Raw genomic sequence first — 26,051 nt, 5'->3', positions numbered from 1 at the left:
TACATTTTGAACGATTTCAATTTTACGATTCACGGTCACCACGAGATGGCGCTGAAAGATAGACAACGGAAGTGACGTGTCTTCAAGCCTCTCACGGAAATGACCGCCACCACAACAAACAAGAGTTTAGTTTGATATGTGAGCATTTATTACATACTTTTTTTCACCATTTGAGGTTTTATAAAGGTGTGCCACAGGTAGACATCAACAAGAGACAGTTATCTACGTTACAGATTACATTAGTCTGTTTTGATTGAACTCCTAACGAACCCTCAGTTAGCTCGATAAAAGTTAGTTATATAGGAGCTATTATTTGCAGGAAATGGCCTGCACTTTGGAAAAGGTGTTGGGCGACGCTCGGACTCTTCTCGAAAGGCTGAAAGAGCACGACACTGCGGCCGAAAGCCTGATCGAGCAGTCAGGGGCCCTCAACCACACCGTACAAAGCATGAGAGAGGTGGGCAATGCTCCTCCTGAAAAGGTAGGCACCATTCCATACGAATATCTCCTCTTTAACCATAGGGCAGCCTACTTAATGTGTCTATTAAGTCTATTAATTGGAACTACTCATCATTTACCGGTTTACTTGAACAGGAACAGAACTAGCCCATGCCATTCGTGCCACTGCAGTTATAAAGGCAATTTGATTTAGAAAGGCAAATAACATAATTGTATATTAAGGAGCTTAATGAATGGAATTAGGTAACTCAATAGAATTCTGATATGTAGTGAGATGATAGCATTAAATTTTGACCGTGATCTGGGTTTTTGCACATATTTAGGACAAGATTTTTACATTAGTAGCAGTACATTCCATTTCTTAATTTTAATGGTGTACTTTCAGCATATAGATGATGCTTCAGTGTTTCAAGAGCTCAGCAAATACAAGCCACATGCTCTTCTAACTCAGGAAAACACCCAAATCAAGGAACTCCAACAAGAAAACAAAGGTAGTGCTTTAGTGTTTGGAGATACAATTTTGACCTACACTTGTGTTTATATTTTGATATATTAATAATTTATTTATTTATTTTTTTATAGAACTATGGCTGTCTTTAGAAGAACACCAGTATGCCCTAGAACTCATCATGGGTCGGTATCGCAAACAGATGCTGCAACTCATGATGGCAAAGAAAGAACTGGACACAAAGCCTGTGCTTACAATGCATGAGGATTATGCTAAGGTATGCTAGCTCTCTTCCTTTTGGATAACCATGTTATGTAGGGGACAAATAATGTGTTTATTGTTTTTTGTTTTTTTTTAGGAGGTGCAGGGTCAAGTAGAGAGGATATGCGAGATGGGTCAAGTGATGAGGAAAGCAGTGCAAGTAGACGACCAGCATTACTGCTCGGTTAGAGAGAGGTTGGCTCAATTAGAGGTAATGGTGTCTGTAATTCAGACTTTAATTGCTACTTGTTGTAATTACACCTTTGCTAATACAAATAGATATTTTAGAATGCTTCTTTTAAGCTACATTTTAAGTCTTCAGTTATTGCTTCACAAAAAATCACATGAAGTTCACATTTGTGTCAACATTTGAGCAACTGTTCAAGTGACTCACACAGTTTATCGGCAATCAAGACTTGGTTGGCTATTATTGTCATCTCAGATAAATAATACACTTGTGTCCGTCTCCTCAGCAAGTGTTTCAAATCTGGTAAAAGATGCACTGAATAGAGATTTTAGTTTTAAAATGTCTGGAATTATCTCAGTTTTGCACAGTGGGAAGATATGACCCAAGAACTTACAGCATTTCTTTTTGTCCTTTTTTAAGATTGAAAACAAGGAATTGCGTGACCTTCTGACCATCAGCAAGGCATCTGTATGTACACCAAAAGAAGATTCTAATGAACCAGCCCCAACAACAATAATCATACCCACTACTATCGCAACAACAGCTACAATGGAAGAAACAGTCTTGACCCCAGCCATAACAGTGCCACCAGAAGATCATTCAGAACCAGAATCTAATACAGATCAGTGAAAAACACCACCTGCAGTTACAATCATCATTCACCATCTATATTTGTATTATTATGCATATATCTTTGTAGCACCACAAACCATCACATTCTCATGTCTTTTTTCTATTTGGCCAAAAAATGTTCTACCTCTTATGTGATCCAGTTTAGCAATGCAAAACCTAAACAAATGTAAATAGCCACAGCTGCCGTGGTATACAGTCCTATCTTGTAATCTTTACAGTTAATGTAGCTTACACTCTCACTCAGTGTCAAGGCTGTTTTTAGCTGATTAAGACTTGCAGTAGACAATTTCTGTTTATTGTCAGTTGTGAGTTTATATGCATTGTTGGTGCATTTTTTTCCATCTATGCTTCCAGGTGCCAATTTTTTTCTAATAATGTATTTCTAAATTATGTATACTACACTTTTGTTTAAAGTTTTAGAAAGTGTGTCTTGAAAATCGCCTGTGTGGTCAACCAATGTGCATTGTCATCTCAGGAAATCAGTGTTATAGTGGTGTGTTCAAAAAATTTAAATAAAATGAAGTTGATATAAAAATATTGGTGTGACCTTAAATTTATATTGTATTTTCTCTCATCAGGGTCTGTATATTCCCTGGCATGTCAATATCCAAAAGACATCCATGTTTGTTGTCTTTATGGAATGGTGTTGATGCCACAGTAAAGCAACTTTGTATCATATCTTTTAACATCTGTCAAATGTGTTGCCTGCTTAAAATCCACCGATGCACCCAAACCTCTATTTGCACACACTCATGTCTTTTTCTTCTTTATTATCATGATTATTTACGTAGTAGATTGGCACATCTGTGAAGTGAAAACTATTTCAAGAGACTTCATCAAGTATCTCATTGAGAACAGGCCAAGGATTTGCTGCACTGTCAACACAGCAAAGAGTGACTAACTTGGGGAATTTGTATATAAAATATAAACAATATTTAGTTGAGTTGTTTTTTTTTTCTTTTCTACATAATTGCATATATCTTGCATCATATATTTGATAACGTCTGTATGTTTCTAAAATCTAGTAGTAAACATGAAAAAGTACTGAATGAAATGGTGTGTTCACACTCTTGACTGATGGTCAGAATGTAAATTGAAAATAAACAGGTAATTGATTTGAATGTTAGTTATACATTAGTTAATGTATACTGTATATTGTTCAGTTATGGATTTCAAAATGTGTTTTAATTAGTTTTGCTTTACTATTTTTGACCACAAGATGGTGCCATTAGATTTACTATTCTAGTACTCTGAACGGCAATATCCCAATTCTAGCGTTACTTACCAAATTAATTCACAACATGTCATCTGTAACACTATATTTTCGAAGACAATTGGTAAATCTCGACACCCGTCGAACCTCCCTGAACTGTACGATATCTTTCCATTCTCCCGCTGCCAACAGTCTGTGAACGCCTCACGGTACCCTACGCTGACACTTGAAGCCTGACCTAAGCTAAAGCTTAGCATGTCTGAGAAGGAGCTGGGGAAGAAATGGGACCGCTGCCTGGCCGATGCGGCTGTCAAGCTCGGTAAATATGTACAGGTCTTCCGCTTATACATCCAGCCATATGTCCCATAATAAAAAGCTAAAATTTCCACGGATTTCATTGTTCTTCAAAGGTGTCATTGGCTGCATGAGGCTAACTAGCTAGCCCAAGTAAAGGACACAGAATTATAATCACCATTTTTTTGTCATGTTTTTGCTCTTCTGTTAGAATATGCTGTTATTCCCATGTAGTTTGTGTGAACTGTTACAATGAAGGTTTGATATGGACAGTATTCTGTGTACATCATAGTTTGAATGAAACGGCAGTGTGGCAACAGTGCGCATGAATGTGATGAGCCAGGTTCAATAGTGATGCTTCATTTTGTCTAGACTATGTGTTCATTTTGCATTGTCTGTTGCAGGCACCGGTCTGGGATTGGGAATAGTCTTTTCTGTCATCTTCTTTAAACGTAAGTCAGGATAAAATGTATGTTCATCTCTTTTCATGGGTTTGGGTGCATGGGTCGTGTGTTTTGGCCATTGCATCACTGTGGCCATTATTTGGATAATTTCAATCCCTATGAAATAGGGATTGAAATTAAAAAACTAATATATTTATGGGAGCAAATAGGCTCTCTGTACACAAAATGTATCCCTTTCAATATGATATACTATCATGAGACCATTACATAACAAACTGCCAGCGTGCGTTTCTATTTAAGTTGAAGAATTTAATTTACCTTAAAAAGTCAATATGACCTGTATAATGTTAAAATCAAAATTGTGACCTTGGCTTTAAGAAAATTGTGATTTGTTCAGATTTTTGCCTCTCCTATTTCAAACCGTACCACCTGTGGAATGTAAATGAGAGTGGGGTGTAGTACACTTGGATTTGAGAGCTATGGAGAGGTCGGTGTTTTGGTCAAGGACAAAACAGTTCATGCTGTGCCGCATAACCTGTCAAATGTTTTAAACTGCATTAAAATAAGATATTTGTTTCCTTTTGCAGGACATACATGGCCAATCTCTCTGGGCTCCGGTGCTGGGCTGGGGATGGCCTACGCAAACTGTCAGAATGATTTAAGATCACATTACATGTTACGGAAAAATGAAAAGGTTAGTATCTGTTTTTAGAGTACTAAGCAAAACCCCCAAAACTGATTATGTTTTGTTGTACTAGTTAAAACTGACCACATTATTAGACACTCTAATTACTCAATGGCAGCAATTATATGCATTTACTTTACTGTTGTCAAATGTTTTTGAGTTTTCTGATAGAATATGGACACTTCCATGCTACAATAAATAAGATTTTATTTGAAATGTTTGAATGTGTTGAATGACAGAAAATGTTCAGCAGAAACTGCCTAACTCCATCTGTTGTGTTTTCCCACAGGAGGCGTAGCTGCATGTGGTCGTGGGCCTTTTTTCTTCCATGTATGTTTTGTTTCATTTCACTGGGAGTCATCATTAATATTGCACTGTTGTCGGACAAGTCCTTCATGTCTGTATCATTTATGTGCGTCTAATCACGTTAATTTAATACAATGGGAGTGTTTTTAAAAAAAATGTCATGAATGAAACCTGATACTAACAATGTATGGCAATAAATGAATCCAAAAATATAAGGAGGTATTGATTCACTGTAATGTATTTATGAATGCTTGTGGGAGGATGTGCGAAGTGTCGGAAATGTGTTGTCACTGTACCATAAGGAGGTGGGCTAGGAGCAGCAGAGGGGGTTAGGAGGTTGACAGATGACAGTCGTGCACCAGTGGACATTAGTCAGATCTGGGTGCACTAGAGGACAGGAAGCTGTGGTTTCTCAAGGCTGAAGTTGATTTAAAATTGTATGGATTGTAATAATTAAACAACTCCCGTCACTCATATCTAGTTTGATGACATTCACTGAACCATCCTTAAGTTCCTAAATGAAATAAGTTGGAAACAAATTAAAGGTATTATAAACATGCAGAAATACTGGATTTGAATAATAATGTTTATGATATATTCATATAATTACAGTACATGCTCACTTTCACAATGTATCAATATGATTTTGCACACATTTTTCAATCATTGCTTACAACTGACAGTTAAACTACGGTTTGTTTCTAAGCCTGTTATTTTTGGAATAATGAATAATTTTGGTACCATTTTTGGTACCATTTTGGTATAAAAAAGAAAATTATAGCAAGTACACAGGAGTTACTCGTTAAGTGGTCAGACAGTGCTGTGAATCACTTATTAAAAACACCATGACCAAACATGGCAGGAGACCACCCACGGCCGTTCCTATGATTAGACTGATCATCTCCTGGCTGTGATGGTGCATTAACAGCTCCGACACGTTTCAGGCTTACAGACGGGGTGAGGTGCGCTAGAGTGGCCGACACGGGGATTAACCGCAGCAAGAGCGCTACCTGTAGAGCTCTCAGGGACAAAGCCAGGCTCCGAAAGACAGCCTCACAAATCCTTCCTTTTCATTTCTACTCCTTGAATAAAATACAGCAATTCCACAAAAGGGATTTACTTGTGCACTTGTACCAGGTGAGGCAGGATTCAGAAAACTGCTCCAGTATTCATCTCACCGGCATGGCTCTCCTCTCCGTGTGTGCCCTCCTCCAGCTCCAGTGAACACTCCCGAACTCACAGTCAGAAGCTGAATGGCTCACTCCGGCTCTAAGCTGTGAACGAGAGGGAGACGGGCATAAATGGAGACATAAGGAAACTTCATTTGGGGATTTTATTTACTTTGAAATGTTCTGGAGATATTTGGATACAAATTTGTTTTGGATACAAAGTGTTTTGGAATTTTTTATGTGATGCTTTTTTATTTTTCAATCGCAACAGATCTTGTACCGCAGCTGCATCTGGCAAGATTTAGGCAATGCGTTTGGACCAATGACGTGCTGCAATACTGGCTCTAATAGTTATGTGCAAGGTTCAAAAACTTTACAAATGTGTACAATACTGAGTTTATATTTAAGTGATGAAAAATAATTGGTGATTAAAAATGGCATGAAAAAATTATAAAATACTTAAATTTGTATGTATTGCGAATTGAAAACTTGAAAAAAACAAAAAAAAACAAATATTAAATGCCATTTTACAGAGATTAGGAAACACTAATATTTTTATTTATTATTTAGGTAAAACTTTTGATAGTTTGATTTGATAAAATTCTTTTCTGGAAAAGAGGCTGATGGCATTACTTCCACATGAAGGAGATTAATTAAAAAGAAAACAGTTTGCATCTTTGACCTGAAGACCATGGCAGATTCTTATTTACCAGCCTCTGCAGGAAACTTGAGCAGCACAGCCTCCTCAGTGAGTGCTTGGGACATCACTGGTAGTGGTCCATGGTTGTTGGCATTCATGTTAACCATTATTATTCTGATGACTGCTTGTGGAAACATGCTACTCATCGCTTTAGTATTTGCGCACCGCTCTTTGCGCTGCACCTCCAACTGTTTCTTAGTATCTCTGTTTTTTTCTGACCTCATGGTGGCACTAGTAGTGATGCCCCCAGCCATGTTAAATGTACTGTGTGGAGCATGGGTCCTGTGGCCTGCTTTTTGCCCCATTTGGCTTTGTTTTGATGTCATGTGCTGTAGTGCATCCATTTTGAACTTATGTGTAATAAGTCTGGACAGATACATCTTCATTATTTCTCCATTGCGTTACAAGCAAAGGATGACCCCACCTCGGGCATTACTCTTAGTGGCAGCAGCTTGGGGGTTAGCCGCTTTAGCATCTTTCCTTCCTATTGAACTAAAATGGCACAGTTTGGGTCACTGGAGCGGACCCTCACAAAGCAATTTGAGCTACTCTGACAACCCTTACCCAGAGTCCTACTTTCAGCTGTCACCAGGGGGACTGTCGTTTCAATGTCGCTTGAGAGTGACCCTACCTTTTGCCCTGGTGGCTTCAGTACTCACCTTCTTTTTGCCATCAAGTGCCATTTGCTTCACATACTGTCGGATACTTCTGGCAGCAAGAAGGCAGGCAAAGAGAGTGGCCGCTCTGAGCCACCCACCCCACCCACATGCCTCTCTGGGGGAGCCCTCAAGACCACCTTCACCTGGGGCCATGGCTGGAAACCCAGATGGAGATGATTGTAGTCATCACGAGCCTTTGGTGGCACCACATGCAGCGGTAAGAAATACAAAGAAAACATAAGTTAGTCTTAAAAACAGCTAAAATGATACATTCAGCCTGTAAGCTTAGACTATAACAGAAATCTTTAGCCACCCAATGCTTGCACTGAGGAGGTATTGCGTCATCACTGGTTGCAAAAGTTTGCCACTGAATGCAAAGAGTGCAATGATAGATGTCACCAAAGTAGTCTCTGCAGTTCATAATTCATTATATTACCAATTTACAAATAGTAAAAATGTCATAAATAGTTAATTACATTTTTCTAAGATTAAGATTACCTGAAAGTACTGCAGATTTTAAGTTTTATCAAACATGAATTTTACTTTGTAGCTTTTATTCACAGCTATGGAAATGGATTGTAAACGTGTATTTTCTTTTGAACGATGCCTTAACATTTTCATCAGCTGCATTTGGAGTTTCCAATTAACCAAGCAAAACCAGAACTCCCTGAAAAAAGACCTTAATCACCTGACAAATTTAGCATTAAAAACTATTGGCTCTGAGTTACTGAATACACAACATGAGGAAATAATATTTAACACTGAACAGTATTGTAAGACCTATTCAAAATCAGCTTTTCTGGCACCTGTTAAAAACACAAATTAAAAAGGTTCTTTGTTAAACACTATTTAATACGTTTTATATTTTCTATGTAATGAGTGTTTTCTAAAAGCCAGTCTCACAATTAAGGCCAAAGAGCGTTAATTAAAATGTGTTACTGAATTGAATTAATTTCCATATTCTAAAAATACTTTTTAGCTGTGGGTTACTTGTAAATGGACTACTCAGTAGTTTTGATGAATGTTTTTTAACCTTGTCTGCTCTGAATGACTCACCCTGTTACATAACTCTTTTACCTGCAGAGACACAGATTTTAATGACTTAATAACATACTACACGATGGTTGCTAAGACTGACTGTAAAATAAATGTTTGAGATGATCCAGAGTACTGCTGATGACAAATTGAACGAGAATATGTGCATAATAACTGTAATATTACTTTAATAGTCGTGTACAAGTAGAATAGTCATTTTAGAACAGCAGATACTAGTAATTGTGCATGTTGTGTGATCTTCAGTGTGAAAAAAAAGTGCAGTTTCCTTAGCACATCGTCTATCACATTTACTTTTAGAACTGACACCTTGCAGCAATGTGTTCCAGAGCCACAAAACAAAGTACCTAACAACAACTAATGAAATGTGTGATCCTCCATTTCCCATAATAACCGTACTAACCTTGGACATCATGTTGGCCCTACAGCACTCAGTCACCAGTGAGCGGCGCCTAGCTCATCGTCAGGGTCGGAGGGCACTCAAGGCCAGCCTCACACTGGGGGTGCTCCTGGGGCTCTTCTTTAGCACGTGGCTCCCTTTCTTCATCACCAACATGGCCCAGGTTAGTGGAGGCTACAATGTATAAGTATGATGACTGTAAGCATCATTCAATCATGCCGGAAATTAAGATATTACAGGCTCTTATGCATAATATTATTGTGATAACTCAAAACGGAATGATTATAAGACAAATGAATGCAGTGGATAGGGAACATGGAGAATGGTTATAAATCCCATTGGCCCATCATAGTGGTGTATTCCTCCCACATATTGTTAATTTTCCTAACAGAAAATACTTATGGTTTTGGTGGCTATATAGATAAGGCTTATTGACTTGATTTGTCAATATGCCTTGTTAGGCATTACAGAACTGAAGAAGCGGATTGGATGAGCAGTGAAAATTTTTCACACCTACAACGTTTTGTCCAGTTGACAGATTTTATATTTTTGTTTTGCTATGCCTTGTTAGTGTTTCTTTCAAAATTATAGCTGACATTTACAACACTTCTTACTCTTATGTGAGCTCTTTGAAATTAATATAGGCTGAGACTATAATAAGTTCCCATAAGAGTAAGATGTTAAAACTCCTACAGGCTATGATTTACTACTTTTGTGAAATTACCTCTATGAGTTGTTTTTGTCATTTTCCCTCCAAAAGCAAAAATGCGTCTCTTGATAAAGCTGTGAAAGAAATGCAAAGGACAAACACATTTGGATACAGATCTATTTTGGTGTTGGACAGTCTTGTCATCACTGTGGTCCAACTAGGAAATAGTTTGGCATTTGAGCTTTTTGCATGGCTGACTCATCATTTGAAAACAACATGAAAAAGTGCCATGTAGAACCAGCTTTTGGGATACTTGGATCTGATTAGACCGCTGTGCTGATTACTCACAACAAACAGTGTTCGTGGCAGAAAATTTAGGCGAGAGCAAGTGAATGTCAGAAATCAGCTTAGTCTAATTGGTCATGTTAATTGCTTTTTTGGAGTATTCAGTGATGCGATCGTTTTGATTATCCATCTGTGCCCACTCGCGCCTCCCTGCCATAGACATGTAGAGCCTCACAGACTGCAGAATGTCTGCTCTGTCTCCTTCCTTTTTCGCACTCAATGTGGTGTGCGAAGCGCAGCCCTCCCTCGCTCCTGTTCCCACCGCCTCGCAGTTTCATCTTCATAGTATTGGAAGTTCTCCTCTAACAGCTGTCTCCTCCTTCACTGTTCCCTCTCTACCTCCTGCTAATGCATATATAAAATTCATGCAGAAACAATGTGACAATTAGTCGAGGTTTCTGTTTCAACCCCATTCATCATTATGCCTTTATATATCGTTGATAGATTCCAGTAGTGTACAGCTAAACAACATGATACAAATGAATATTTTCAGTAAATCATGTCAAATCATTATATCATTATATCATGCACAATCATTAGTTATTAAAGGAGCACTATGTAACTTTTACTAGAAAGGGTTTGCCCTCTGCTTGTTTCCATGGAGATATGAATGCTTTATCTGGAATGTTCCACAGGAAATAAATAATCTCCATAGGAAAAACCTGGTGACAACCCCAGGCCAAGTTACAGGTCTGATTTGTGGAGAGGCAAGCTCACTAACGAATTCATGTTTTTCAAGGTGTTTATTTAGCAATAAAAAAGCACATGTAATTGATCAATTGCAAGATTACATGCTTAATGCCATATAGTGGAATCTTCCATAGCATGGCAAAGCAATATATCCATGGTGGCAGTCTCCCACCACAAAAGTTACAAAGTGCATGCAAAACAACTGTTCTACCACAAAACATTTATCAATGGTTGGAATTGACAATAATTTAAAAATACATTTTAGTCAAGTTGTTATCAATATACAGCCTGAATGTTAAGCTATATGCTTTGTATAATAAAGGCATAAAAATAAATGAAAAATTGTCAAGATGAGAAAAGTTAATTATTTGCTAAATCTAAACTTCAATAGAGTACAGTAATTGCTTTGTTTTTGAAAAAGAAAAATATGATTCATGGGAGACACTGATGAGTCACAGTGCAGGGGAAGTTGTACAGCAAACTCTAAAACAATTTCTTGTGTCCCTGTATGACTTTTGTCACAAAACTAATTTTACTGAAATATACAAGGCATTCCTGATTATAACTTTCTGAACACAAGTTTTTGTCTTACCAAGCACTTTTTTTTAGAGTGAAACTGTCTTATGTTGAGGTTCTGTTTCTCTGCAGCTTTAACCTTTTTACAGGTTCGTAAAGTACAACCTTCAGAAATTTTGAATATAAACACCTTCAACAGAAAGGATTTCAAATTATATGCTGGAATTTGTCCAAATAAATTTGGAATTGATATCTCTATTAAGAATAGAGCTTATTTAGAATATGCTCATTTGGTCAATGTCAATTGAACTTTGGGCAGCACATTACAATAACTACGCTTTTAATAACTTTAATAAAGCATGAACAAAGATTTACATAATACCTACCAGTTACTAATATTTAAGGCTGAATTGTTAAAGTTTTTGTTAACTGTGAATTAACTGTGTAGACCCCAAGCCGCTTCTTTAGTTCTGATGAACTGAAGAAGTGGCTTGGATGGGCAGCGAAACGTCTTCACTCCTACAAGATTTGTCCAGTTGACAGATTTAACTTCGTGGTTTGCTGTGAATTAACTCTTTGATCAGTCTAATTAGGACTAATTAAGGTGTAGTTGTTAATATAAAGAGGTACCAAATATTGTTTTATTTAAACTTAATTTATAACACAGAACAGACAAATATGCTCTTTATTTCTTTATATCTCACTCTAGGCTGTGTGTGAGTGCGTTCCAGTGGCCTTGTTTGATGCCATTACCTGGCTGGGCTACTGCAACAGCACTATGAACCCCATCATCTACCCTCTGTTCATGAGAGACTTTAAGCGTGCCCTGGGGAAGCTCTTACCTTGCTGCTCATCTCGCTCGCCCCGGAGACCGTCACCCGCATTGTCTCTCTCTCTCCGGAACTCCGGGGAGCCCAACATGGTCAGCAGCCCGCCCTCTCCTCTGCCCTCAGATCCCATGCACCCTCCAGCTACTGCCACTGATGCTGTCAACCTACTGGACGCTGCACACGCTGGCATCGAGCTACCTCTGCTCCTGCCAAACCAAGTGGACACGCTGGACTGAAGTGGGAGAAAAGGAGAAATGATATGACTTTGTCTGATATAAAAACTACCAACTGTGTAGGAAGCGAAAAATAAAACAAACGTATCCATAAATAATCTAAGCTAAACGTGTATGAAGAAAACTGTAATAGTTTGTGAAAAAAGTAATCATTTAAAGGTGCACTATGTAACTTTCTTAATGGGCGGTTTGTCATATGCTTTCTCTCCATGGTTGGATGTTCCACAGTATGACTTAAAACTTCTAGCATTACTTCAATTGCTTGTTTTATTGCTCAAAAAATGACTTGAACATGCAGAGAGAGAGAAGCAGGTGGCAAATTCCCCACCCCTCTCTTAAAAAGCTACATATTGCACCTTTAAGTCATATTTTACATTTTAATTTACTACACATTTTAACACTACAATATATTAGGTAAAACACATAAGTTGCCATGGGTATCAATTTATAAAGGACACAATTTGAGAGGAGTCACATTCGTACAAACAACCACATTAACAAAAAAGTGTTAATGTTCAATAACTGCACTGACTCAACCTGTTTGTTGCTGCACAGACTTGATTTGAGCCACCTGCTCTTTTGCCAAACCAAGCACAAACTGATTGTGTTCGGCAATAAGAGAAAGTGCAAATGTAACTGTAAAAGAGTGCAGTCATTCAAAAAATACAGAGAAAAAATGAATCCAGAACATGTTTTTTATCTTGAGGTCTGCAAAAGATGAAAAAAATAGGTAGGTTGTCAAAAATGTTGAACCAGTTCAGCATTTTATCTTCACGGTGGGAAGCATGTTTAATTCTGAATTTAAGATTGACTTTCTTAATAGACTTAGATTACATAGGCTTACATAGAAATTACATAGACGGTTGAAATATTACTGTATTTTAGAAAATATAATTGTGATCCTATTGAACATAATCTGTAAATTCAGTTCACACACCAAAAAATGTAACATGATTTGCAGAATTCTTTTATGGCTTCAACAATAATCTCAAACTGTTGATTTAAAATGATGACAAATCCAAAAGCACTCTTAAGAGCTGTTATGCTCTCTCCTACCAGTGTTTTGTGCACAGTGTAATAGTTTTTGAAGTCCTTGAATCTTTGAAATGCACTGAGTGAATTTTTTGAAGCCTTATGGTGTTAATGTAACTGTGATAATATCCATGGTAACCAGGCCAACTGGTAAAATTAGACAGTGAGAAGATGTGTATCATATCATTCTTTTCACACCCCATAAGGATGCTATCAATAACTAATAAATTAAGACAGAATTCACAGTTTCAAGAAATGAGATTAGCCTTAAGGTGGCTTAACACAAATGAAGCTGCCATATTTGATCACTGTGCTGTTTGTGTTGAGAATAGAATGGATTTTTTCCTCAAAGATGCTGAAACAAACTGTTAAGAGTTTACAAGTAAGCAGCTCGTCCACTGACATGCTCTTTTTTTACAAGTTTGGCCTCTTCTGTTCAAGTGTGTGCTCTGTGATCCACTGTGTATCGTCCCAGCTCCATGATATGTGCTCACTGTCTGCCTCCTCTGAGCTCAGCCCATTGGAAACAGTGTCACTGACAGTAATATTGTCCTGAGAAGAAAGTGGCACTACAAGTTCACTGTTCTCTGGTTCAATTTCACTTAGCGTGTCCAGCAGGTCAGAAATATCAGGGATATCCCAGCCATCTGTGGCCTGCTCCTCTGTCTCCTGGATTTCCTCACTGGGGGCAGGATGCTCCTCTAAAGTCTGGTCAGAGAAATCCACTGTCTTATTTTGAACTGCCACAGACTGAGACAGGAGACTGACAGAAGCTCCATGGACTTCATTTGTAGGCACTCCTACTGCTACCAAGATAGTGTCCATCTGATGCATGTAGTCCAAGTGACCTTTGACCTGGAGGCAAATGTAACACACTTTTACACACACACATACACACACACACAAAAGAAACATTTGTCAATTTTCAATATATTATGTCACAAATCAGATTGCAGGGAATGTATTTTAAGGTGCTTTATTTTAGGTTTATTAGAGTTTAGCAAGTGCATGTCGGGAGAGTGGCCAGGGGTAGCACAGGTCACCCCTAGAATCCGATTGGCTACTCCAGGTGCCAGTACACTCAGAGGGGCAGAGACTAAATAACAATTTCAACTGAATTTTACCAAATTATAAAAAAAAAACAACAACAACCTGATAAATATCACTGTAATAGTTAAATTCTCAATTATAATGTAGCTTAAAGTCTGAATGACATAGTGCCACCCTTGGGCCACCCAGTGAAAAAAGTCAACACATTCTCTTGGACCTTAGATAACAAAACACTTTTGTTGTGATCAACAGGCTACACTGTGAAGTCACACCCAAACCAACTGGGGCCTTACTTTTTATGCCATGCATTGTGTAGCATATGAATTAATTTAATTTAAAAAGTTTGACCTTCTATATGTGGCATTTAAGAACACATTTCAGCATGAGTCAATAAAAAAGCAAGGCTGATATAATATATAAATGTAAACTAAACTAAACAATAAACATACTGGTAATATTCTTTCTTTCAACTGATTTCATTTGATTCACTCTTTAATTTCTATTTTGTATTGCTTATCATTTCCTATCTTTATGAACAGTGTGGTTATTTTCTTTCATATTGGTAATGATACTTGCCTTTTAAAATCACTGTTCTAGTCTGTGACACAAATATATTTTAAAATATATTCTATAACATGTAATCCATTATTTGTAATGTACTTATAGCCAATTATATTACAGAGAAGCCTGTTATGTTATGTGTAATTTATTTTGACAAAACTAAAGACACTTTACACTTTACAGTGCATTATTCATTCATTCCACACTCAGTGGTGGTAAGCAACTATTGTAGCCACACCTGCCCTGGGAGAGACTGACAGAAGTGATGCTGCCAATCTGCGCCATCAGTCCCCACAACTACCACCAACACTCACACACACACCACATTCATACTAGGCAAAATGGGTAAAGTGCCACAACGCTCACAAGCTAAGCAAGTTGTGTAACTTGCTTAGCTTGTGAGATCTGACAAGATCAGGCCTTGTCAAGCCGGCATGGCCACAACATCAGCACAGACTTACCACAGAGGAAAGATCTACATTGATTATGCGCCGGTCCTGGACATTGATTGGTTGTAACCCAGCAACAGACAGTTGGGCAGCTGAGCTTCTGTACAGGAAGCCTAGAAGCCAATCTCCTCTAAAAAGAAAATTTTTCAAAAAGGAATTGTTTACAAATGCCAAAAAATACAAAAATGTCAAATCAAAAGTTAAATTTCCTCCCATTCTGGGTAATGGTCATGAATGACCACAAAATAACCACTTATTACAATACCTGCAGTATCCATTAACAATTTTTCCAGCAACTACCCTCGTCATTTTCTCCCAGGCCCTTTCAGAACCTTCCACAGGGGCTCCCAGTAAGACCACATCCTCCACCATCCCTTCACTGCCTGACAAAGACAAAAGTCCATGTTCAATATAAGAATGAAACATTGCTCCTAAATTTGGTATAATTGAATCTAAATGCTATTGCTTTGAAGAATATATACTATTTATGCACAAATAGAAAAAAAAAAATTATTCATGCAGCATTCAATGGACAATGAATGATTACCTAACTTTCCTAACTAGAATTTACCCAAAGATCCATGTTGAATCAAACTAAATTTGCATTGCCAATTTTTATACCAAAGAAAACAAGTAATGTATTTCAGAAAAAAACTACAGTGCAATCAAATAATATACCTTGTTCATTTGCGAGCTCTTGTAGACAGAAGTAAATAACTCTAGCTCCGAGGCTGAACCCTATCAGACTGACAGGACGCTTCCCCTTTCAGGACACACAGCGTTAGTTTGTCACATTCATACTGGGCAGTAGTTGTTATTCTTTTCAGTGAAGCGTTTTGTCAGACCTGCTGCCTGCTCCTCAGAACCTGTGCCAGGTGCTTTCCCACTTCAGCAGAGCGACTCAGACACACACACCATGGGTTGTCAATCACACTGGCTGCAGCTAAGAGAGATGCCGGCCATGTGAGAGCGGTAACTATACCTGCACAAAAGAGGGTCATTAGTGGTGATTATAGTTTATTGTATGGCATAAATATACTTTTAGAAATGTTTTTTATTATGACCAACCTTGACCTAGGTCACATTAACACAATTTGAGAGTCATTCAATATCACAAAATAATGTGTCTAAATGTATGTTTTTGAGTTCAGAAAAATCAACAATTAACAAATACAAATGTTTCATCTTCTGTGTGTGTTTTTAGAAGAAAAAAAAAAGTGACAAAATTTTAAATTCATCATCTTTTTTCAGATTATTGTTTCTACTGGTTTTCATTTTGCACTTATGGAACTTTTGTTTATAAATTAAAAGTACATAAACAAAAACCCTCTCTCTTATTATAATTAAGAAAAATCATCCATATAAAACCCATGTCTGTGTGTGTGTGTACCGGTATATTGTTTCCGCTTGTTTATTCAGTTAACAATTGCCACTCAATTGTCATGGAGTGCTATTTGTAATTACAGATTTGCTGAGTGCCCTTCTCTTTTGTACCTGAGAGAACAGTGTATTTGAGTGCTTCCTGTGCCACCATGCTGACCAGACCATCCAAAAGAGAGGTCATGGCTGAACCCAGGTCTCGGAGAAAACGGGACTCCCACACTAGGCAGTACTGCTCCCCACAATCCCCCAGCCTGCACCACGGGGCCTGGAACGAATCTGAAACACAACTGCCCTTATATACGACACATTTTAATAAGGAAAATGGACAACATAGAATATGCAATATTTTGATGAGGAGACTGTACTGCCATTGTGTTTAAAGTGTTGCAACAGGAGCGGATGTAGCCATGGCAATACGAGAGCTTGGTTTGCATAATCTGAACAGCACACTCGGGTTATTTAGATGTGAAGTGCTCAATATAATCTTTATCACCAGTCAAGTGGGCAAATTCATATGACCCTTTGTGCTTTGCTGGCTGATATCAAGGTAGAGGATAATGCAAGAATTGTTAGATCATACGAGAATGAATTGCACACAAACAGTAACTAGGGAAAGGGAAAAAATCAAAAATAGCATGAATAGCACAGTTTTATACACCAATATCTAAAGATATGGCTAAATTTGGCAAGTGAAAAGAGAATCTAATAAGCAAGATAAATGATAGTATTTGCTTAACTTTGTCCATATGTAATGAGTCACGAATGTAAATACTTTATTATTATTTTTGTTTTTTGTTATTAATTATATTTTTATAAGATTTATCTTCAAATACATATGCATGGAGTTTTCAGTAGTTCACTTTAATTACTGTATTTCCCGCTGCAGAGCCACCCAGTGACAGCAATAGTGAGGTGCAGATGCTTTCCAGAACTCATTGGCCGGAATTCAAACTCTTCAATGGCTCCAACACATTTATTCATCTTATACCCTGAGGGAACAGTGAAAATATCTGTTCTGATCATATCACAGATTTTGAATTCAAAGAGTTATAACAAAATGTAATACATGAATTTGTAAACTAATTACAATTTAATATATTGTGTTAAAAAAAAAAAAAAAACATACCTGTCTAGATTGATTCAAATTAAGTGAATTATTTGCACAATTGTACAAGTTTTTTTCTTTTTTTTGAGGGCAGTGACATTAGAAGTCACAGTGCTCTGACCTGTCAGTCCAGCCCCAGCTGCTCCAAACAGAGAGGCCATGATGGCGATGCCAGTGGCTGAGCCCAGGGCAGCTGCCCCTCCAGCCCCCAGCACTGCCCCTGCTCCTGCTGCCACTAAAGGAGCCGCCAGTCCACCTGTTACACCTACCAAATTGCATTCCAATAGATTTTAACATATAACTGGCTTGAATTGCTAAATACAAAAAAAGAAAAGAAAATTGTACCAATGACAGTTCCACCTCCGACTGTTGCCAGTCCAATTAGGAGGTAGCGGCGCAATTTGCGACCTCTTTCTTTCCTCCTCCGCCGAGAAGACTCCTCCCTGAGGACAGATTAGTACATAAATCCAATTATTACTCCTAAAATAATAATATATAATATAAAAATAGCAAGAAATTGGCAATTCATACTGACACCAAATCTACATAATGTCGATCCCATATGAGGCTGAAACACTCACTCTGTCTCCTCTCCTGCCTCCCTCAGCCTCTCTCCCAGTGTTTCCTCAAACTCCTCGAGCTGCTGTGGAGACACTCGGAGTAGGCAGCTGACATGACGGATCAGAACTCGTGATCTAGCATCATAATGGCCTGAAGACAAGCACTTGCATGTAATAATCTAACATCAAATTCAGTCGCTAGAAGCTAAAGGATGACACATACCATCTTTAACCGAAAAAGACACTAAGTCCTGTAAAAAAACAGCACAATTTATTGTACATTTAAAATAATATTTGCCTTCCCTCAACTGATAATCTATGAGATTGATTATAGAAGTTACAGTAACAGACCTCTAATTAGCGTTATATCATACTAAGTAGTAGACCCATACCTGGATGATGGAGGTAGCCCCTGCAGCCAGCAGTGGTTCAGCCTGTAGGATGGAGAGGAAGGTGTCTGAACCCTCACAGCCCAGCCCCGAGAGGAAAGCCCTCATCACAGGCAAGACCGAGTCATCCAGGGCCAGCCAGTGCACCAAGCCCTGCAGGTACCGGTCCCTGTAGGCGCTGACACAAAGATAGATACTATTACAGCACACAACTGACATCTGATGTCTATTCAGTTTTTCTTTATTTTTACAACTTTCTACATTTTATATACATACAGAAAACACAGGATACATGAAGTAAGGTGTATGGAATTATGTAGCGAGGAAAATAAGTTAAATAACTCATTCAAATCCTCAAAGTAGCCACCTTTTGTTGTTTGCTTTGTTAAAAGATATTTAGTAGAATTATTATTATTTTTTCTTTACTACATAATTCCATATATCATGCTTCATATATCTGATATTTTCTACATGTATCTAAAAAATCAAAAGTAGTCAAAAACAAAAACACAAAAAACTAAATGCGAGGGTGTATCTAAACTTTTAACTGGTAGTGTGGCTTAAACACCTTTGATAACCTTAAACAGACAGCAGACTAAGGCAACAATACATACAAAAGTGCATTTAAATTGTTTTAAAAAAAATAATGTAAATGCTTATGGACATGTCAATAAAGGTGCATCTTGGTGGAGCCTCATGTAGACGGTCTTGGGAGATATTAGATTACATTAGTGCAATTAAAAAGAATTTCAGTGTATACCTAACTAATTGAGTATTAACGTTGAAACAAAAACTGTATAATTTCCAACCCTGTGCTTTATATTGAACACAACCAATTATATTATTGTATCTGGAATTTCTATATGTCTTATGAAATGTAACAACATGTAACAACATGTTGTAAGCTACAGCACAGCTTTCCTTGTAATTAAAATTAGACTAGCACATTGTTTTTATCCTTGCTCAGTGTCCTTTATAAAAGGTTGGCATGACAACCTCAAGTATCTAAGAAGGGTGTATTTCTGATATCAGCAGTATTTGTACAGCACTTGAGGCCTATGGTTGTGTTACCTGTGTTCAGGCTCTCTAAACAGCTGACCCAGGGACACAGCACACAGAGCAGCATAAGCAAAACGCCCAGGTTCTGAGAGCTGCCTGCTGACCATTTCTGCTACAGCGGGGTCCTCTTGTGTGGCTCCGGCACCTCCTGGGTCTGAAAGAGTAAGTTTAGAATCAATATTAATAACCACTGAAGAAGCATATTTATTAACTAAATACAAGAGATAAAATGTATTCAGTGGCTACATGAAAACAGTTACATCTGATGTGAGTAATTTGATTACTTTCTGATTGTTCACAAACAGGTAGGTTTTACAACAAACTAATTAGTAACAAACACAAAAATGAAAGCGATAAGTATACAGATTGAAGATTGGAGTTATTTTTAAATGTGTCTTCTCTAAAAATCCATTGGACAAATGACACATGTTTTAATGATCTGATTTCTTTTGTGCATGTAAAGTTAAACACACAAAAATCTGATGTAATTACTGGGTTATCTGATTATTCTATTTTTTTTACTGGACAGGTAAATGCATGTGTTTGCACCCAAATACGTTTTAATCATAGTCCTTGGATCAAACTTGTTTTTTATTTAACCAAGAATATATATAATACATGACTTCTTGTAGATCTTCTGATGAAATAAAAAAGGTTTACAGCATGTTTCTAAAAAGTAACGTAAATAGTTTAAATCTATGTTTAAATATTTCATTATCCTCAGGGTTAATGAAGCAACCTAAATTAAACGAACAGAAAAAGATGTGTTCTACATACTGACTACAGCAGTGCATTGGCGATTTTAAACCAGTAAAACATACAAATTAAAGTGTAATAACTTGGACTACACTTACTACCAAGTAGTTACTTTGTAAACAAGCTGCTAGTAACCACAGCTGGTTAGTGCTAGTCAGTTGTTAGCACTCCTTTGACTTCCTGAAAAAATATAGTCTAACTGTTCGGACGGTTCGGCTCAGAATGTAAGATAATCACTTTCTTGTGGTTTAATCTCTGACTTTCTGTTATAATTGTGTAATACCTGCAGTGAAAGTGCTGTCCACAAGTTTGTTCTCCATGACAGTACTGAGGTTCGAAGTCTGCCTTGTACTAAACTTTTGTTGCGTTCAAGATCCCTGCGACCATTTCCACGCTTGCTGTAAACAAACAAGTATTAAAAATTCAAAGCTGGGCTTATAACATATCAGAACAGAAAATCTACAACAAAAGCTAGTATAGAGCAAATACTGTAAAATGTGTTCAGGAAAGAGATGTAGAAGTATTTCAAGTGAACGACAAATTTAATACCAACAACCGTTCATGAAGCAGTCTGGTCAAACTTTGCTTTGATGACGTAACCTCCACGTACTCTGCGTCCTGCAGGGGGATGTTCACGTGGGCTTATTTGTGAAACTAACAGGTTGAAAAAGATAAAATACCTCAAAATAGGGTAGGATTGATCTTTTTCTCTTTTGAATCAACAGCATTGATGAGTACGTTTTCGTTAAAAGTTAAATACACTGCATGAAGTGTAATCTCATTATTACAAGTAACAAAACAATGACATAAAAATAGCAGCGACAGCTTGATCAGTGATTTATTCTGAACAATGAATTAGTTTATGATGTGCATCAGTTTTTTATAGGGTAATTGCGGCCACTAGGTGATACTTTTTTGCATTTCAAATAAACAGATTATTTGTAAGGGAAATGGGCAGCTTGGTAGCCTTAAAAAAAAATTAAACTACAGTTAATTGATAAAGGCTAAATTAGATTTGTTTGCTGCTTATTTTATATTATTATTATTATTATTATTATTATTATTATTATTATTGTTGTTGTTGTTGCTGTTATTATTATTATTATTATTATTATTATTATTATTATTATTATTATTATTATTATTATTATTTAAAACAACAACTTTTACGCAATATAATCCAGACATGTAATTTAGTATTGTTTGTGTAATTAGACTTTATGGCCAATAGGGGTAAGTGTAACTCTATTTTCGATGTAGTCTATGATAAGAACAAGCATACCACTTACCACTGGAATATAACAAAAACAAATCGTATACAACACACAAACGTGTTCTACTTTGTTTTATAATAGTTTCTGTTAATTCACTCACCTCTCTTTGTTTACTTGTCTAATTTAGCACTTGATTGAAAAGGCGCTTGGTACCAACTTGCAGTATAGCTATAACTATAATCACTCAAACAAAATGATCTGATCTGATGATCTGAAAAATACATACATACATACATGCATGCATACATACATACATACATACATACATACATACATACATACATACATACATACATACATACTATTGGACTCCACCTCCATTGCTCAAAATTGTATGAAAAATTCACTCAGACTTTCTAGCTGATACATTCATGTACAGCCTTGTGAGGTGTGTGCGCTGGGGAAAAAAAAGGATTATACAATGGAAAATGCAAAACAAATGATAAATTAAATACTGTAATGTGAATAAATTCCACGGTTTCATTACCAGTCTCTAGTCTGGCGAAGTGGAAAGGGTTAGTTAGTACAGTTAGGGCATCTGATATAAAACCTGTGGGACAGCTGCAGTCACAAAGGAGGAATGGTCATTGCATGTATGAGCTGAAATGCGTTTTAGCAGACATATCAGGGTCATACTGTGAAATACAATTATCCCATTTTTAATGAATATTTTACGATATGTATAGTGATGCCTAATCAAAAACACGTTCTTATTCTTTTCTTGCCAAAATATCTGCTGATTTCCCGTGAAGTATTTTCTTTCTGTTCTCACTATTTCCACACCATCAGCATCACTTCAGTCATTTGGCACTGGTTGTGAACCCCTCTCACGATTCCAATCTGGACTGACACAAGAACTGTAGACCTACACCGGATGAGTGTGTAGTGCTGGGCCGGATTATGTTTTCTATGGTGTCCTGTCAGAAAAATAACTGGGCCCTGTCACAGTGGAATCTCCAAGTCTGTGCTGCTGGATTTGTCTGAGTGAGCCTTCCTGTTTACACAGCACTGTGGACAGGCTCAAGTGTATCATAAACAAGTGACTATTTACAGCTGAAGTGCTACAGACTAATTACTAATGATGCACTAAGGAGCCTTTTTAGACTTTATACAGGAACCTGCATGGGGCTGATTTAGAATAGAAGTCTGCAAATAGCATATTATTTCTTTTCACTGGCTTATATCCATTTATCAATACTATCTGTTAAATCAAAATATATTAAATATGGTGACATGATGAGCCTAACCTTCACCAGAATAACTATAAATTCATAGACAAATTCAGTATTGTCTAATGCCATAAACTTGATTTCTATTGTTGTTTTTATGTTTTTTTCTCATAGGTATATTACCATATATTACCAGGAATAGCAAGAAGATGCTGTCCTCTGTAACTGGTTGGAACTTATACCTTTGCTTATTTATAGACATATTGTATAGCTACTACAGGCTTCCGAAGTTGGAAAAAAGATGGCCCCCGAGGGACAAATTAATCTATGGCAATCAGGTCAGTACACGTGCACAAACAGCATGCTCCATACCATGGTGCTGCATATGACCTCATATTCACATACATACAGAGAGACCATTGTAATTTATGCCACTTAAAGATTTTGTGGAAATATTAATTTTGTGAAGTAACTCCAGGCTTAATTTTACCCCCAAGAAGATTGAGATAATGGCCTAGACCCGTGCTAGGTCTGAGGCTTAAACCGGTTACATTAAAACATTCATCTGAAACATGCGTTAATATAAATTATGTAAATATTGTGCGTGCCTCAGTGGTGATGACGTAAAATAGTTTCTATATTTTTGCTTCAAGTTAAGTACTACCTCAGGAAATGTGGTCTCTTCAGTTTGCCATGCTGTGTTATTACTATACTATATTATTTATTACTATAAATCTGTTACTTTAAATCTATTACATATTTTGTACCCTGGTGATCAGGTAACAGAAGCAAAAAAAAGATAGTTGTTTTTTTGTTTTTGGATCGAGAACCTTGATATTAATGGTAGGCTATATTATATCATTCATCCTTATCTTAGTTTGGTCCTAATTTGAATTCAGTTAAGTGCTGGTGTAGACATAGTTTTGGTTATGGCATATGGTCCTAGTATAGTCCTAGTCTTGTCCAGGTTTAGTTCTGGATTTAGTTCTAGTTTGTTCCCAATTTTGATGTGATCTACTGTATATGCAAGTATGAAAGCACCCATGAGGTAACTGCTTGAGAATCCAGAAACATATAAATTACAAAACTGTCAGACTTGAACTTTGTGTCTTGAGGACAAGAAAATTGTATGTTACCACAGTAAATCATAACATTATTAACATCATCAATCCCTTGTAACATTTTGTTTTGGGCAGTTTCTATCATAATATGTCTTATGTTTGCTCTTTATGATCCATAACATGTCAAGTATATTTTGTTGGAAACATTTTACTTTTAATTGAATATCACACAACAAAACACTTGAGTCACAGTATTAACAGTTTCCTAGTCCTTTCTGTTGGTTATTGTTCCATGTTTTTCTATATATCTCCTCTGTCTGACCTCTTTTATTTCAGCTGGCCTTAATGTGCTCAAGCCTCCATGGACACCAGCTGTATTCTCCATTCTTCCCACCCATTCTGATTACACACCCACCCTTAGTAACCCTTTTATACATAAACACAAAACAGATCAGCCGTATAAATGTATTGGAGGTTGTACAGCTGAAGTCACTTTTGTGGTATGTCTGAACTTTTACAGGGGGCAGGTACAAGTGCATCTGCGGGGGTATGTGTCGGGACAGGTAGAGTCCGCGGGGAGAGATAGAGAACCTGGCAGCCTATCAAAGCTATCACCACCTCGCGTCTTGTGTCTGCATGCCTCAAAAAGGTGCCCCAATAAAAAGAATGTACACAAAGGCTTAGATATTGTTTCGAAAAGGTTCCACGCCCTTTCTAATTAAGCCATAGTCTCCAGACAAGTCAAGCCAAGAATTGACAAACTGACAAAGGTAGACATGAAAAAATCTAAAGGGTTAATGTGTTGAAACAGTGCAGTGATGGCCTGCAGGGGGAGTAAAGAGAATTGTAATGGAAAGGATGTAAGACTTTCCAATAGAACGTAAGAAGCGTATATGGCCTTAAATGTTATTAGAGTGATAGAGTGAAGCTAATATTTTTACATATGCAAAACTTAACAAATATAGGGAAATGTACTTTGTATGTTACTGATGTTAGACATGCTGTTTGGACCAAGCTTAGTGAGCAGCAGCATCATTCCTCACTTCTGATAGGTCAAAGAGTTTCATTAGCTTGAGCATGTTACCATTGAGGTTGGCCCTGATAGAAATGATCAAGCTTTGTACTGATCTAAACCAGAGTTACCTCAAGTTACACACTTTTGGGCCTCCTCCCACTTTGAGTTTAATTTGCTACAAACAAAACTTGAAGCCTGAATGTTTCAAAGAATCACAGAGAGATAACTTGAACAAGGGCAGCAAATGGTCACATTTTTATATTATACTTATATTATACTTTTTTTTTTTTATGCTTTTCCACATTCTAGGCACTCAAACCGCCTTTCATCAAGGATCCGCTCACCCATACACACATTTATACACCAGTGTACACAGTCACTGGGGGCGAAGTGGGTTAAGTATGTTGTCCAAGGACACAGCAACAGTATTCATTTGTTCATGAATAGGTGGGCAGCAGCAGTATTCATTAGTGGGAATCACAACATCAACTTTTGGGTTTGTGGATCTGACTGCCCAATCAACAATGTCAAGAGCAGGATTTGAATCACCAACCTTCGGATCAGTGGACAAACGCTCTACCAATTGACCAACCAAAGTACAAAATTTCTTGTTCTTGAGGGATAAATACAACAATGTTCACATTTATTTGTCTTTAAACTTGGCTCTTTCACTTCTTTTTGGTGAGATAGTTCTTTCTTGGCACTACAGTAAAGCTATTAATTGAGACCAGTTGTTACTGCTTGGGGTTATATTATAATATTAGTAGCACTATAATTATATCTCCTGCCAGCTTTGAACTTCCTGTACAGAATACATTATCATAAATAGAGATTTACGAGTGCAAATGTACAAGTATTCACAAATACATTGAAATCCTGCCTCAGCATATCTAATCCATATGTTTATTCAGAAGGTGTGTATTAGTGCAGGCATCAACCAAAGATAGGGTTTTCTTTACCAAACAGAGAGCACTTAATTACACGTATTTCTATGTATTTTTTCTGTTTTGAGTACAAAAGAAAAAAAAAACAGAAAAGGAAAAATAGAACCAAG

General features: G+C 37.2%; 3 protein-coding genes and 1 long non-coding RNA gene across 5 annotated transcripts; 2 read left to right on the top strand and 2 right to left on the bottom strand.

Moving 5' to 3' along the window:
* The first annotated feature begins 60 nt into the window (after positions 1-60).
* On the top strand, positions 61-2,525 carry sike1 (suppressor of IKBKE 1). 2 transcript variants are annotated; one of them, XM_055223040.1, is made up of 6 exons: positions 120-138; positions 344-481; positions 845-950; positions 1,042-1,184; positions 1,266-1,379; positions 1,776-2,525. In XM_055223040.1, exons 2-6 carry the CDS (start codon positions 449-451, stop codon positions 1,983-1,985), a joined length of 606 nt encoding a protein of 201 aa, XP_055079015.1. In that variant the 5' UTR covers positions 120-138; positions 344-448; the 3' UTR covers positions 1,986-2,525. The 2 variants fall into 2 exon arrangements, with proteins under 2 accessions (XP_033824889.1, XP_055079015.1); XM_033968998.2 differs by having other exon boundaries at positions 61-481.
* An 850-nt stretch (positions 2,526-3,375) lies between these two features.
* On the top strand, positions 3,376-5,105 carry micos10 (mitochondrial contact site and cristae organizing system subunit 10). Its single transcript, XM_033969000.2, has 4 exons — positions 3,376-3,520; positions 3,900-3,947; positions 4,487-4,593; positions 4,874-5,105. The coding sequence occupies exons 1-4, from the start codon at positions 3,457-3,459 to the stop codon at positions 4,880-4,882; spliced, it is 228 nt and encodes a 75-aa protein (XP_033824891.1). The 5' UTR covers positions 3,376-3,456; the 3' UTR covers positions 4,883-5,105.
* A 1,640-nt stretch (positions 5,106-6,745) lies between these two features.
* LOC129456387 (uncharacterized) lies at positions 6,746-12,433 on the bottom strand. Its single transcript, XR_008648737.1, has 3 exons — positions 11,914-12,433; positions 8,875-9,045; positions 6,746-7,612 (listed from the first exon to the last, which is right to left on the bottom strand). It is a non-coding gene; the product is annotated as an uncharacterized LOC129456387 (long non-coding RNA).
* Positions 12,434-12,545: 112 nt separating this feature from the next.
* On the bottom strand, positions 12,546-21,029 carry tmco4 (transmembrane and coiled-coil domains 4). Its single transcript, XM_033968994.2, has 15 exons — positions 20,968-21,029; positions 20,762-20,872; positions 19,735-19,876; positions 18,667-18,841; positions 18,498-18,525; positions 18,296-18,425; positions 18,060-18,157; positions 17,836-17,979; positions 17,479-17,598; positions 16,721-16,885; positions 16,072-16,208; positions 15,905-15,989; positions 15,492-15,609; positions 15,239-15,356; positions 12,546-14,021 (listed from the first exon to the last, which is right to left on the bottom strand). Exons 2-15 carry the CDS (start codon positions 20,796-20,798, stop codon positions 13,581-13,583), a joined length of 1,938 nt encoding a protein of 645 aa, XP_033824885.1. The 5' UTR covers positions 20,799-20,872; positions 20,968-21,029; the 3' UTR covers positions 12,546-13,580.
* Positions 21,030-26,051: the final 5,022 nt, after the last annotated feature.

The sequence above is a fragment of the Periophthalmus magnuspinnatus genome, chromosome 7 (assembly GCF_009829125.3).
Source record: "Periophthalmus magnuspinnatus isolate fPerMag1 chromosome 7, fPerMag1.2.pri, whole genome shotgun sequence".
NCBI lineage: Eukaryota > Metazoa > Chordata > Actinopteri > Gobiiformes > Gobiidae > Periophthalmus > Periophthalmus magnuspinnatus.
The sequence above is the reverse complement of the archived record's forward strand: the minus strand, read 5'-3'. Positions and strand labels throughout refer to the sequence as shown.

Excerpts from the sequence above, each read along its gene's own strand:
- sike1 (XM_033968998.2), top strand. The coding sequence starts at position 323 with ATGGCCTGCACTTTGGAAAAGGTGTTGGGCGACGCTCGGACTCTTCTC. Across the intron at positions 482-844 it reads GCAATGCTCCTCCTGAAAAG|CATATAGATGATGCTTCAGT; the intron begins GTAGGCACCATT and ends GTGTACTTTCAG. Across the intron at positions 1,185-1,265 it reads TGCATGAGGATTATGCTAAG|GAGGTGCAGGGTCAAGTAGA; the intron begins GTATGCTAGCTC and ends GTTTTTTTTTAG.
- micos10 (XM_033969000.2), top strand. The coding sequence starts at position 3,457 with ATGTCTGAGAAGGAGCTGGGGAAGAAATGGGACCGCTGCCTGGCCGAT. Across the intron at positions 3,521-3,899 it reads CGATGCGGCTGTCAAGCTCG|GCACCGGTCTGGGATTGGGA; the intron begins GTAAATATGTAC and ends TGTCTGTTGCAG. Across the intron at positions 3,948-4,486 it reads TTCTGTCATCTTCTTTAAAC|GACATACATGGCCAATCTCT; the intron begins GTAAGTCAGGAT and ends TTCCTTTTGCAG.
- tmco4 (XM_033968994.2), bottom strand. The coding sequence starts at position 20,798 with ATGGAGAACAAACTTGTGGACAGCACTTTCACTGCAG. Across the intron at positions 19,877-20,761 it reads GGACAGCACTTTCACTGCAG|ACCCAGGAGGTGCCGGAGCC; the intron begins GTATTACACAAT and ends TTACTCTTTCAG. Across the intron at positions 18,842-19,734 it reads TTTAGAGAGCCTGAACACAG|CGCCTACAGGGACCGGTACC; the intron begins GTAACACAACCA and ends TCTTTGTGTCAG.